Here is a 12,012-nt window from a genome sequence, read left to right as displayed (position 1 = left end):
GTCTCATATTATTATATTACCTTGTATTAATAATCTTCCGATCAATTACGATTTTCTAGTAACTACGAAATCAGATTTTAAGAATAATATCTGAATAATAGTGTTGAATCTTAAGAAAAAAAATGGATGATTTAAATGCATTTTAAATTTAAAAGTCACTAGCATTCTTAGGATTCGAATCTACTGTTATTGGAAAACTTTCGTTTATTCATTATGTTAATATTGACTCTATTATCAGACATGGTTTAAAAAAGAAAACTGCAGAAATAGTAAAAAAAAAAAAAAAAAAAAAAAAAAAAAAAAAAAAATTGGATCGTGTTGTTTTTTATAGATTTCAACATTTTAAAGCACACATCCTCACCCTTCCGCAAGATATTATGTCTGTTTATGAACCTCATATTTCAAAAATACGTAAAAGTTTGGAGGATAAAATATCAATTGCAGTTTATTCACTAGTTTAATTTTTAATTTATATGAACATTACGTTTAGAAGCAAAACTAGAACTATTTTGGGACGTACCTTGAGGATGAGGACCTGAGTTGGATGATGACAACAGTTAAAATACAAGATGGCGATAAAATAACACTTCCCGATTTGAAAGAATCTGCTGCTAGAATTAATAAATAGAATGAAATCAACTGTTACATTCAGACGGTGGAATGCGCGATAAGATAAACTATATAAAAAAAACTTCCAAAATTATGTAAAAAAGTTGAATAGCGTAGGAAATAGTAACAAAAGTAGCTGCTAGGAGATAAAACACTAAATAATTGCAACGAATGCTTAGAAAATGGATTATGCACAAATTCACTAATGTTCGAGTCATAAAAATTGCACATACAAAAATTTATGATATACAGTATGAAACTTACAGAAAATATATTTTGTTAACAAATAATATAGATTTTTCAATGTGATTTCATCTTTGTACATAAGATATTATATCAGAAACTTTTTTTTTCTGTTTGAAATTCATCTCCCTATGCTTTATACAATTTTCTTGTGAAATATGATTTCATTCCGTTCATTAGTTTTAACTGTAGAGGACCTTCTAAAAGATAGAGTTATTATATGATCACATCAATTTCACATATTCTATAAACATCCTCAGTCAAAAGGCTTTTCGACACTTAAGCTGTCTTTTTACGAACAAATAGGTTTGCATAAAAGCTCAAAAAATATCTCAGTTTATAATTATGTATAACTAAAATTTGCACTTTTTTTTTCTTTTCAAACTTTTACATTCCATCAAAATTGTCATTTTCCAAACTCACAGATTGAAATGTTGTATTTGATGATGATAGTTCATCGATGCTAAAAGTAATAATAATAAAAGTAATGTCATCATTTACGCTTACCATTTGTTTATTTTTTCCAGAGTGACGAATTTAACAGGCTACCAGCCGCAAGATTTAATAGAAAAAACGTTATATCATTACATCCATGGAGCTGATTGTGTCCAAATGCGATATTCTCACGATACTCGTAAGTAGTCAAATGAGCTTATATTTATTTATAATTTATATAACCGATAAATTATACTAATAGCCAGCTTGGACATACTGTGGGAAGAATATATATACCCATATGTATAATGTGAGTATCTTTTGATGGAAGCTTATTATGCAATTTACTGTGAGGCATACTTGACGGAAGAATATAGTAAAATTTTTATTCTTAAAAAAACTGCCTAATCTTAACCCCTAAATTACCGATTTATTTTTATTTTTGAAGCCTATGTTGAAATTAGTAATACTTGATCATAATTATATTATGAGGAGAGAGAGACTTACAGGGATGGGGGCATATGTGTCCCTACTGATACTACTAGATGAAATCGTTAGGTTCCACTGGTATTCTAGGTAAAAGAAAAAACAAATATCTTACAAACATTTTTTTTTTAGGATTGTTCACACAAAGTGCTTATATATTAATATCTTGTGTGGTTAGGTGCCACAATGGAATTTTTACGTGGTCATAAAATTGTGATTTCTTTTCTATAACTTCTATTGAGTTCTGAATCAGTGGGACTATATGCAATGAGTTTTAGAATTGATAATTTGTGTTAATGTTCTGTTTCATGGGATGTATGTATTCCTTTGGTAGTCTAAGGATTAATTAACATTTCTGAATGAAATTTGTTCAAAGGATTGGATGCAATTTAAATCAAATCTCCATTCAGTTCTAATTTAGGAACCCACTGCACATCCCGTAAGAAAAGAACAGACATGATGTCACGTCACAACAACGTGCAATTAAATGTTTTTTTTTCATTTGTTTAAACGTCAATTACTTTTGTCGCATAACTGCGATGTCTAGTGAACTGACTCCAGTGTTGCGATTATCCCGGTGGTTTCATGTGATTTCGTGTGATCGAGGGTATGAACTTTCTAAATGATTTTGACTTAATTAAACCGAGTTTCATTAATAATAATCATTAATGGTTACACATGGCTAGAAAGGCTTCTACTATCACCTTATCCTCTTCTAAATAAATTTTGATTCAAATCAACATTAAAAAACTCATGAAGAAACAAAACATTTCGTTATGCAAAGATATAATCCATTTGAAATCTCTATTTAACAAATATTATTGAAATGTTTTTCATTACTTTTTATTACCAGTATTGACGAATTTGAAAGAAAATGTGATAGCGAAAAATTAGTGCTTTTTACATTTCTGGATCACGATAATGGCACGAGGTCTCCAACTATACCAATTTATTTTCCAAATGTAAAATTTATTTTATAATCAAGATCTACAAGATTTTGAATTTGTAAGAAAGACATCATTTGTTATTAATATAAAGTAAACAAAGAAAGGAAAAAAGATTCTAGACTCGATATTATTTTTAAGGACCTTATTGTAAAGATTAGCATGCGGAAGCTGTAAAAATTTTCGCATATTTGGTTTTAGTAGCAATTAATATTTCAGATAAGTTAAATGAGTCTTTTTTTAGCTTACATATGGTATAAAAGCTGTACCAGCATAAACTTTTCTCTTAAATCGATTTTTACAGAAGATGCACCAGTAAATCAATGGAGCTTTGGCCCGCTCCCACTCGCAATTAACTAATTTTTCATACAATTCTATAGCCCAATAGATAATTTTGCTTCCCTGTCTTATTACGATATGACGTGTGTATTAACTTTAAACGTAGCAAAAGTGGAAAAATAAGAAAGGAAAACTCCACAGGTAAACTGGAAGATTCACAAACTATACTTTTCAAAAGCAGAAAACATTCTTCGATTTATCTGCCAGTTTTTAAAGGTTAGCTTAAAATTTCATTCTGTAGTAATCTAAGGATTGGGGCTTAATACAATAATCAAGTATACCACTACTAAACATTATTGAGCTGAAGTTTGGAACTATATGACTCAAGGACTGATATTGACCGTATTTCGCCACTGTATGATATCCGAACATTAATTCTCTTTCTGTTGTTTTGTCTTTATATTAATCTTGTTATTGTAGTAAGAGTTAAATATCTAAATGACATCTTCCTTGTCTCTTATTCCTCGTGTTGAAAAACTGTAAACAACATTGATTCATTATTTTAATAACTCACATTTGTTTCCTAACCTCTCACGCATTTCATTTAGTTCAATAGAATGGATTCCGAAGGACGTTTGGTGTATTTTTCTAAATCTTATCTTATCTTATTCACAAATTGCATTCAGCACTGGCTTGCGTGTTTGCTTACTCCTCATCCAATGCGGGAAAACTACAATGAGTTTAACCCGGTTAGCATTTTTATTCCAGCTTCCTTACTTCGTATCAAGAAGGTAAAAGAGGAGAAAGAATAAACCATATATGAAATACTGAAAATTTCAAATGTCTCCACCATGCAGTATCTAAACATTCCATATAATGCATATTTTTTTATCTTATTAATAAAATATATGTGTTTACTCTCTGGTTTAATTATAGAAATACAAATAAATTAAACTAGATTTAACTGTATTTAAAAATGATTTTTAAGAAGCTTCGTTGAAAAATTTTGTTTCTGTATGTACATTCAAGCTGAGAAATTTCTTAGTTTCAAATATTAATTTCTTATCTGAATGTTTATGAGTTGGCCTACTCTGCGATATCCATGATGAAAAAAAATCGTTTCAAATGCTCAAGTAGATCAGATCAGATTTGATCCTAAAATAATCAAATTTGGTTTCCTTTTTTAGTAGTAAGGGTATTTAGGTAAGTATTAGAAGCTCAATAACAATTAATCCTCAAACTTTAAAAAAAAAAAATTGTTAAGAATCTCTCAAAAACGAACAAACCTTGTTTAATAATTTCAGTGCGTATTATTGCACAGAAACATTTTGACACTACTTTAAAATTTTTAAGAAGAACTTTCTAATTGTAAAATTTTTTATTTCCACATGCTGTTTTTTTTCTCTACTTTCAATAAATTTTTAAAAATATTTTCAAGTATATTTTATGACAATACTTTTCCTTGTTTTATTACTGTATTTATAAATATGCGCATTGCGAAGAAATAAAAGTATTTTTAATCATTATCATCACTGTATGAATAAGAAGAAATTTTAAAAATTAAAAAAATTGATGAATAAAGCCTAATACATTATTAAGCTAAATTGTTTTGCCTAAAGGTTCCAATCTCCTTTAAAATTTTTCAAAACATTTTCGCATGTAACGATGGAGACACGTTTTCATTATTATTTAAGATTCTTTATCATCTCTATAGCATTTATTACTAAATTATTATTGTTGTTATGCTACGAAAATTGTTCTTTTCAAATATTGTTATTTAAAAGTCCAATTATTTTTATATCAAAGTATAATAATCATATTTTCAGTACGGAATTTTTCTGTTTCCTACAGTATTGCACAAAGGTCAAGTGACGACAAAGTACTACCGATTCCTGACCAAAGATGGCGGCTGGATTTGGATGCAGAGCTACGCTACTGTTGTCCATAACACCCGGTCTTCACGGCCGCATTGTATTGTTAGCGTCAACTACGTGCTAAGGTTAGTGGAGCGACGAGACGTTTGCGACACTCCTGGATTGTTTACAGAGTGTTCTCGATTTCGGAATCACGATTTGACGATAGGAAAATAATTTTCACTGCAGGAAAATGGCATACTAACGACATAAAAGACCTTGCATTATTAAAAGCCCTTAAATGATTTCTGTTTTAAGAACAGAAAAACAGTTGCTTCACTAAATTACAGATAGTGTGAGGCTGATGTCGTAAAGTTTGTTAATATTCTTCTAAAGCAGAAGGTTGATATGTAGTACACTATTGTAATGCACACTAAAGATAATGAGAAATAAGGAGAATAACTTGTGCAGTGAAATGTACTAATTATGTGCACTTTACAAATGAAAAATGCTTTTGCTTTTTAAAATGGTCTTATATGCTCTCCCAAAAGAATTAACTTATAAGTAATCTTCATCTATAGAATAGAGAATACAGAAAATTTCATTTAAGAAATTCTTCTGTCGTTCTGAAGAACTGCTTTATTTCATTTTATTTTTTGATGCTTACATGTGCTGTCAAAAATATTTTCTGCCAGAGAAATATTTCAACACTAAATGAAACTCTCGATTTCTGTTTTTCATCTTAAGATATTATCATAATTGATTATGGCAAAAACATACTACAACGATCAAAAGGATATAACACTGCAAGTGATATTTTCATATAGGATTTTATAAGAACTATAATTTTAACAAATAATCTATTCGGGAATATTTATTGTTCACTGTGTGCCCTTTACTATGCATCTCTACTAATAATAAAGATGTGGGTGTTGGCATTCTGACTTTTAGACCTGGAGCTACCAAACTTGATATATCTATATATTTCAGAACGGCCTTTTTTTATTTTAAGTGGAATTCTAATTAATCAAAAACTAAGTTAAATTTTGATGTTTTTCCACCATAACTTTTGAAAATATTACAGCATAAAAATTATCTTTACGTCATTTTGAAATTCAAAAATTTATCTTTTTAATGATACTAATTTAATATTTCCACAAATGTTTTCTGAATTTTGGCAATCTTTTAAAAATATTTTTTGTCCAATTTCCAAAAATATAACTCATGGTTGCCCTAGTATTCAAACCGTTTAAGTTTTTAATAGAGCTATGTTATCATGGGGCTGGTCTCCATTACAGAATTTCTTACGCACAATGAAGAGAGCATTTGTAAGACAGTTAAAATAACATATCTTTAATGTAAGAAAACTTGATGGAACGATAGACATTAAGTCATATCTAAGCAATTTAATCGAAATTAAATCTGATCAATATCCCAGAATGACGACAAATCAGCTAGTTGCCAGAAGTGACTTGTACGTAATACAAAGAAAATAAATGTATTAATTCGTGTTAATCGTTTCTAAAAAAAATACTTTGTTGATTTTTTAAGATTTTGTTCAAAAATTGGAGATTTAAAAATATGTCGTTAATGAAAATGCCTTCTAAAATTTTAATAACATAATTAAATAATTAAAAAAATTCGCTGAAATAATCTATTGTTAAAATACGGAGAAAAAAATGCAAACAACAAATCCATAGAGCAAGATGTGTGCATTCAAATTTCTAAAAATATTACTTAACTCGAGCAAAGCGCATTTTATCATTAAATAAAGAAATATCAAAAATCCTGTAATTATCACGTACTTAAAAAATATGAAGTATTCATCAACAAATTAAAAATAAAATCGGAATCGATGTACTAGTATTTCCTCAAAATCCAAGTTTCTTAAACTTTTTCCTGTTTCTATTTCGACAGCAGAAATTATCGATCAGATCTTTTATATTAGAAAAGATTTTTTGCAAATTTAAGTATATATTTAAACAAAAAAATAGAACGTAAAAATTCAGCATTAATTAATTAATGATTAGAGAAAATAAGTCTATGAAATATACATATATCTGTAAAATTTTATAGAAATATTTCAAATTAAGATAGTTTAAAGATTTTTTTTTTTTGCATGTGTAGATGTTAATAAAAATCAGTGATAAGCCTTCACTTGGATTAAGCAACCTCATTTTAAGAAACATTAAATTGTTTTTGTCAAAGATATATTGTCAAAGAGCTGAGGTGATTCCTTGGTTTCAAATTTGGTGGTGATTTAATAAGTACAGAGCATCATTCCATTAAAAGATCTGGGATATATATATATATATATATATATATATATATATATATATATATATATATAGAGAGAGAGAGAGAGAGAGAGACTTGCGCCCTAAATGCGTATATATATGCGCTAAGTCTGTATCTTTAAATTATCATCTCATTTAGAAATGGGGAAATTAAAAAATGAAGTGAAATCAAGCTTCAAACGGCAGTGTTTAAAATGACAAGGTACATCCCGAAATTGCCTTCTTATGACTTCAAAAATGAACATTAATCTTAACTAAACTAAATTAAGCCAAATATTTATGAATGATTTATTTATGTAGTTCCCCTTTTTATCTAGCAAACAAGAAGCCGAAAGCATGCAGTTGGAAGTAGAGCAGGTACGGAAACCGGACTCTCTCTACTCGTCGTCCATTTCAACGACTCAAGGCAATACCACGAACGGTACATCGTCCACGACGCCTACACGGAACAGGCACCAGAAGGCCAAGAATAGGAAGTCTCCCTATCTGTATGATGAAGCAAATATGGGTTGCCTGAGAGGTAACCAACTTCATTTTAAAAAAATGAGACTCATTTTATTTCAAAGGAAATTTCATGAACTCTGTTATTTGCTGATTTCTAAGCATCATTGCATTGATTTTTATAATTATAACAATAAACTGAACAATAATTGATATTGAGAAAAAGGTATAGCTGCACACATTTGCCAATGCAAATACTTTTTGATGTTGGCCAATTGTGCTTTGGTATTGGTCACAGTTGTGCTTCGATCATTCAGAATAAACGTTATGCATGGTTACAGCTATTTATTCTAATGGGAAATCTTGGAACAGCGTTAGAATTACATTACATTTATGGATAGAATACATTTTATATATCTATCAACTCATCAAAAATGGTATGTGAGATTCATTATTACTGGTTAACACGAAGACAAGTACGGTAAACAAACAAGAAAATTTTCAAAAATATTTACAATGTCACTAACAAATTGCGAAACCTAGCGCAATTTTAAACTTTAATATGATAATATTTATAAGTTGCCATATTTATAAACTGCAACATGAGTGATGCAAAAATATTTCAAAAAATTGTGAAAGATAAGAGCTTTAATTTTAATAATTTTTTTTAAAAAAAATACTTTAGATACATTATAGAGCAATATTTTTCAATATTTTAGTTACTGAATTTATACTCACGTGCGTTGGGATAATTTAAAATCCTTCTTTCTCTGCGCACGTTATCGCGGATATATAATAATAGTAAATTTCTAACATTAACATACCATGACGTTTACGGAAAAGAGGGTTGAATAACCTTAAAAAATGTTTCTACGAAAGAACTTTCGAAACGGTTTTTATTAAGGTTTGAAATTTCAAATTGACCTGGATTATTTATGATGGAATGAATTGTTAACCTATTTTAGCTTTAAAGCTTTAACTGTTTTGATTTAGTCAATCTCTATGGACGATCTTTATGATCATATATATTTTACCTAAAGTAGGAAAGTCAAACGAGATCAACTGGGTGATATAGACCTTACTATATTACCTATTAATAGCAGACCTTAAATAGTTCTAGCACTAATATACTTATGTTGCTACTAAAGAATATAATTCTATAACTTATTACTGATCTAGCTTTGAGATGATTTCCTTTTATGTGTCTGCCCTGCGTAATTTTACTGAAAAGAACAAATCCTGATAAGAGAAAATTAGCATCCTCTAATGTGTGATTTCTAATATTTCAGGCGATGCAGTGGATCCTTGCCTTTTCGAGATGAACTCCTTTCCGTTGCACCATGCTGCTTTTTCGGCTGTCACGCACTCACCTTATTCCGAAATCGGAGGTCCAAATCCACCCCCACAATATCCTCACTCGCCCCACGTGGCTATGGGATTGTTGGATCCGGGGGGTGGAAGCTTCCTGCCACACTATCCTCCACAACGGATCTCACCTCTGCCCCACATTGAGGCTCCATATGACAGGGAAGAAAGGTAAGTTGCAAATAATTTCCACTAATGAATTCTTCCTCCAAACGCACAACAATTCTGCTTTTTATCTGGTAAGAAAACAAAATTCTAGAAATACATACTTCTGTCCATAATTCTAACAAAATATTTGTCTAAATTTGTTACCTCTTTAGATTTCAAGCATGTGTTGTAGTCCAAAATGAAGCTGCGATTAGATACTTATGCTGGTTAGGGAAACACTGTATTCAATTTTCCATACATAAAATTAGAGGAGAAAGTAAACTATTAATGAACCGGGCCCTGATAGAACATTACTTTGGAATAAAATTAAATAACATCGTTTAATTCCGTGAAATGAAGTTGGTTCACAGCCTCAACATGTCATTCTGAAGATCCCTATTCTAAATTAAAAATAATTTTTTTGAAATTTTTCTTATTTTTTTCCATATATTTAACTTATTTCATAAAGAAGGTATAGAAGAAAAACTGGTGGTATTAATATTAATTGACGGCCAAAATGAGATTTTAGAGCATTATGAGTAAAGACATGATAAAAAAAATGTATGGAAAGATAGTTCAAAGAAAATTCATACAATATATCAATCCAAGATTAAAATTCCCATCATTATATTCTCGCCTGAACAATGAACTTGAAAAATAAAAAAGCAGCACTTAAACAAGCACTATATTTTGAAAAGTACTTGAAGTTGCTCCACGAGTTGTCGTACGTGTTTCCTATCTTATATACATGATTTCACGAACATTCTGGCAGATCCTTTCAGGTGATTGAGTCAACTGTAGATGTGCACATATGATCTTCACTATCATTTACAGCAAAGATTTCTAGAAACTCTGAAAAAAATAATTATTATTATTAGAGCATTAAAATATCTCTCACAAATTTATACAAATCACAGAATGTTTATTATTTGTAAATGTTCATAAAGGATATGATTTCTACCAAACTCTCCAAGAGTTTACACATGCAATAACTTGTAGAATTTAACATTCGTTAATTATTAGGATCAACGAATATGGTTTGTATACAGCTAAATCTTTTCTATCAATACTTTTTTGCCTTCTTTTCGTGTTTCTAATATTGTAACTACGCATAATTTTCTACATCTATGAGGATTAAAGTTCGTTTTTCTTTTTAGGTACTCCGTGCAGAGCTACACTTCTTTCCCTCCGTGTGAGGCCTCTGTAATGTCTTCATCTCCAGATGTCGAGACAGATCCACTGCAGCCATTGCCCTGTGCCATGCCTCCTCAACAAGAAATGTGTTCGGCCCCCATTGGATACGTTCCACCGGTCGCACCACAAGCCCATGAAATGGGTGTCAATCACCACATTCTATACACAACACCTGTCGGTAACGGAGGACCTTTCAGTAGTCCGTCGGACTCCATGTTGTCAGAATCGGACCTTGATAGCTTTCAAAACGGACGGACAGATTCACCAAGATCTACATCATCCACGTCTTCACCCCTCCATCATCAACACAGCAGCAACAAGCAACCATCAAGTGCCTTAGGACCCGTTCTTCGCGGTGGTAGCAGTAGCAACAGCAACAATCACTACAAGTCCGTCATCACGGCCACCAACTTGCAGAGGCCGGCGGACTACATCAGCCAGAGACTGACAAAGCAGCAGCAATTCCAGCAACGAACCTACGCCAGTTGCTCGCCGACAGACAATTCGTACAACGATTCGTGTTACTTCGAAGCGGCGAGGCAACAACAGCAGCAGCAACAGCCGCATTTGGATTCGGGCATCAAATACACGTTGTCAAAGTGTGACAACTTCGCGGACAAGTCCTACTGTATATCTTCCAGCAACGGCGCGAATGACTATGTGTGTCCTAATGATCCTGGTGGAGTGCAGCCACAGTACACTAGCGTCATTGTGGACGCGCAACAGTACCAAATGGCAAACGGATTCGTCCATTGATTTCAATCTTTTTCTTTTCTAGTCGTCCGACATACCTTGTTTCTGGACAGGATGGACAAGTATAAATTTGTGAGAAAGTCAGCTTTACACCCACGTAGAGATATCCAGAATGCTTGTAGTACTGATGTATCAGAATACAATATATTTTTGAGATACATTAAAAAATAAATGCCAACTATGATAATGAGTACTTGTCCTTTGCTTGAAAATGTGAAGTGTCTTAAAACTGTTGATGATTTTTCAATAGGTGCACAGCTTGTTCGCTGAAAATTAATGTAATCCCTAATGCATAATTTGGTTATCATGGTTCTCTTTACAAAATAATTTAAAATTTTAAACTGTGATAGATGTTTTACTCGTTTTATTAATCCTTTAATTGGCAAATGAGGAAAAGTTGTAGTAAAAATTTTTGGTGGGTGAACATACTAAATAAGTAGGATATGTATAATTAATTTACACTTCTAAGAAATTTATTTTAATTAATTAATTTTGATTTAATTAATTCTTTGAAATGTATTTTAATTTATTTGTTTTAATATTAACCAGCAACTTGAGAAGGCATGTGGAGCATTTATAGCTATAGATTTCCTATAAGATCTAAAGAAAATATATTTTGCTTCTGAGCAACCTTGCTAAATAAAGGGTTAAATAACACATTTGTTCTGTTTATTGCATGTAATGGAATTAAATAACTATTCATATCATATAAAATCTAAGTGAAATTTGCGAATGCATCTAATTTCAACATTAAAATGGAGGGGCACATATTACTGAATTTATATATACTGGAAAAATTAATAATCTTAATCTCTGAGCTTACTAGATATATTTTCTAATACCTTATTATCCTAAAAGCCTTTATTTCCATTTTTTGCAGAACCCTTGATGAAATAATAAAAGAAAGTAAAAACCATTGAGGTATTACCGTAAAAATGTGGTCAACGTGGTAGAAACGTCAAATTA

The 12,012-nt window shown here is 30.8% G+C and overlaps 1 protein-coding gene across 3 annotated transcripts in view; it reads left to right on the top strand.

Annotated features, from left to right (window-relative positions):
• The window catches only part of LOC129975906 (single-minded homolog 2-like), a 162,232-nt gene extending 151,055 nt beyond the window's left edge, over window positions 1–11,177 (top strand). For all 3 annotated transcript variants that reach the window (XM_056089189.1, XM_056089191.1, XM_056089190.1), the window contains 5 exons: window positions 1,380–1,486; window positions 4,848–4,995; window positions 7,464–7,666; window positions 8,877–9,123; window positions 10,257–11,177. In XM_056089189.1, the coding sequence (XP_055945164.1) occupies window positions 1,380–1,486; window positions 4,848–4,995; window positions 7,464–7,666; window positions 8,877–9,123; window positions 10,257–11,049 (1,498 nt within the window). In that variant the 3' untranslated portion in view covers window positions 11,050–11,177. The remainder of the gene's footprint in view (window positions 1–1,379; window positions 1,487–4,847; window positions 4,996–7,463; window positions 7,667–8,876; window positions 9,124–10,256) is intronic.
• The last annotated feature ends 835 nt before the right edge of the window (window positions 11,178–12,012 follow it).

This window comes from Argiope bruennichi, chromosome 7 (assembly GCF_947563725.1).
Source record: "Argiope bruennichi chromosome 7, qqArgBrue1.1, whole genome shotgun sequence".
In the NCBI taxonomy this organism is placed as follows: Eukaryota; Metazoa; Arthropoda; class Arachnida; order Araneae; family Araneidae; genus Argiope; species Argiope bruennichi.
This window is presented reverse-complemented; position numbering and strand designations above follow the sequence as displayed.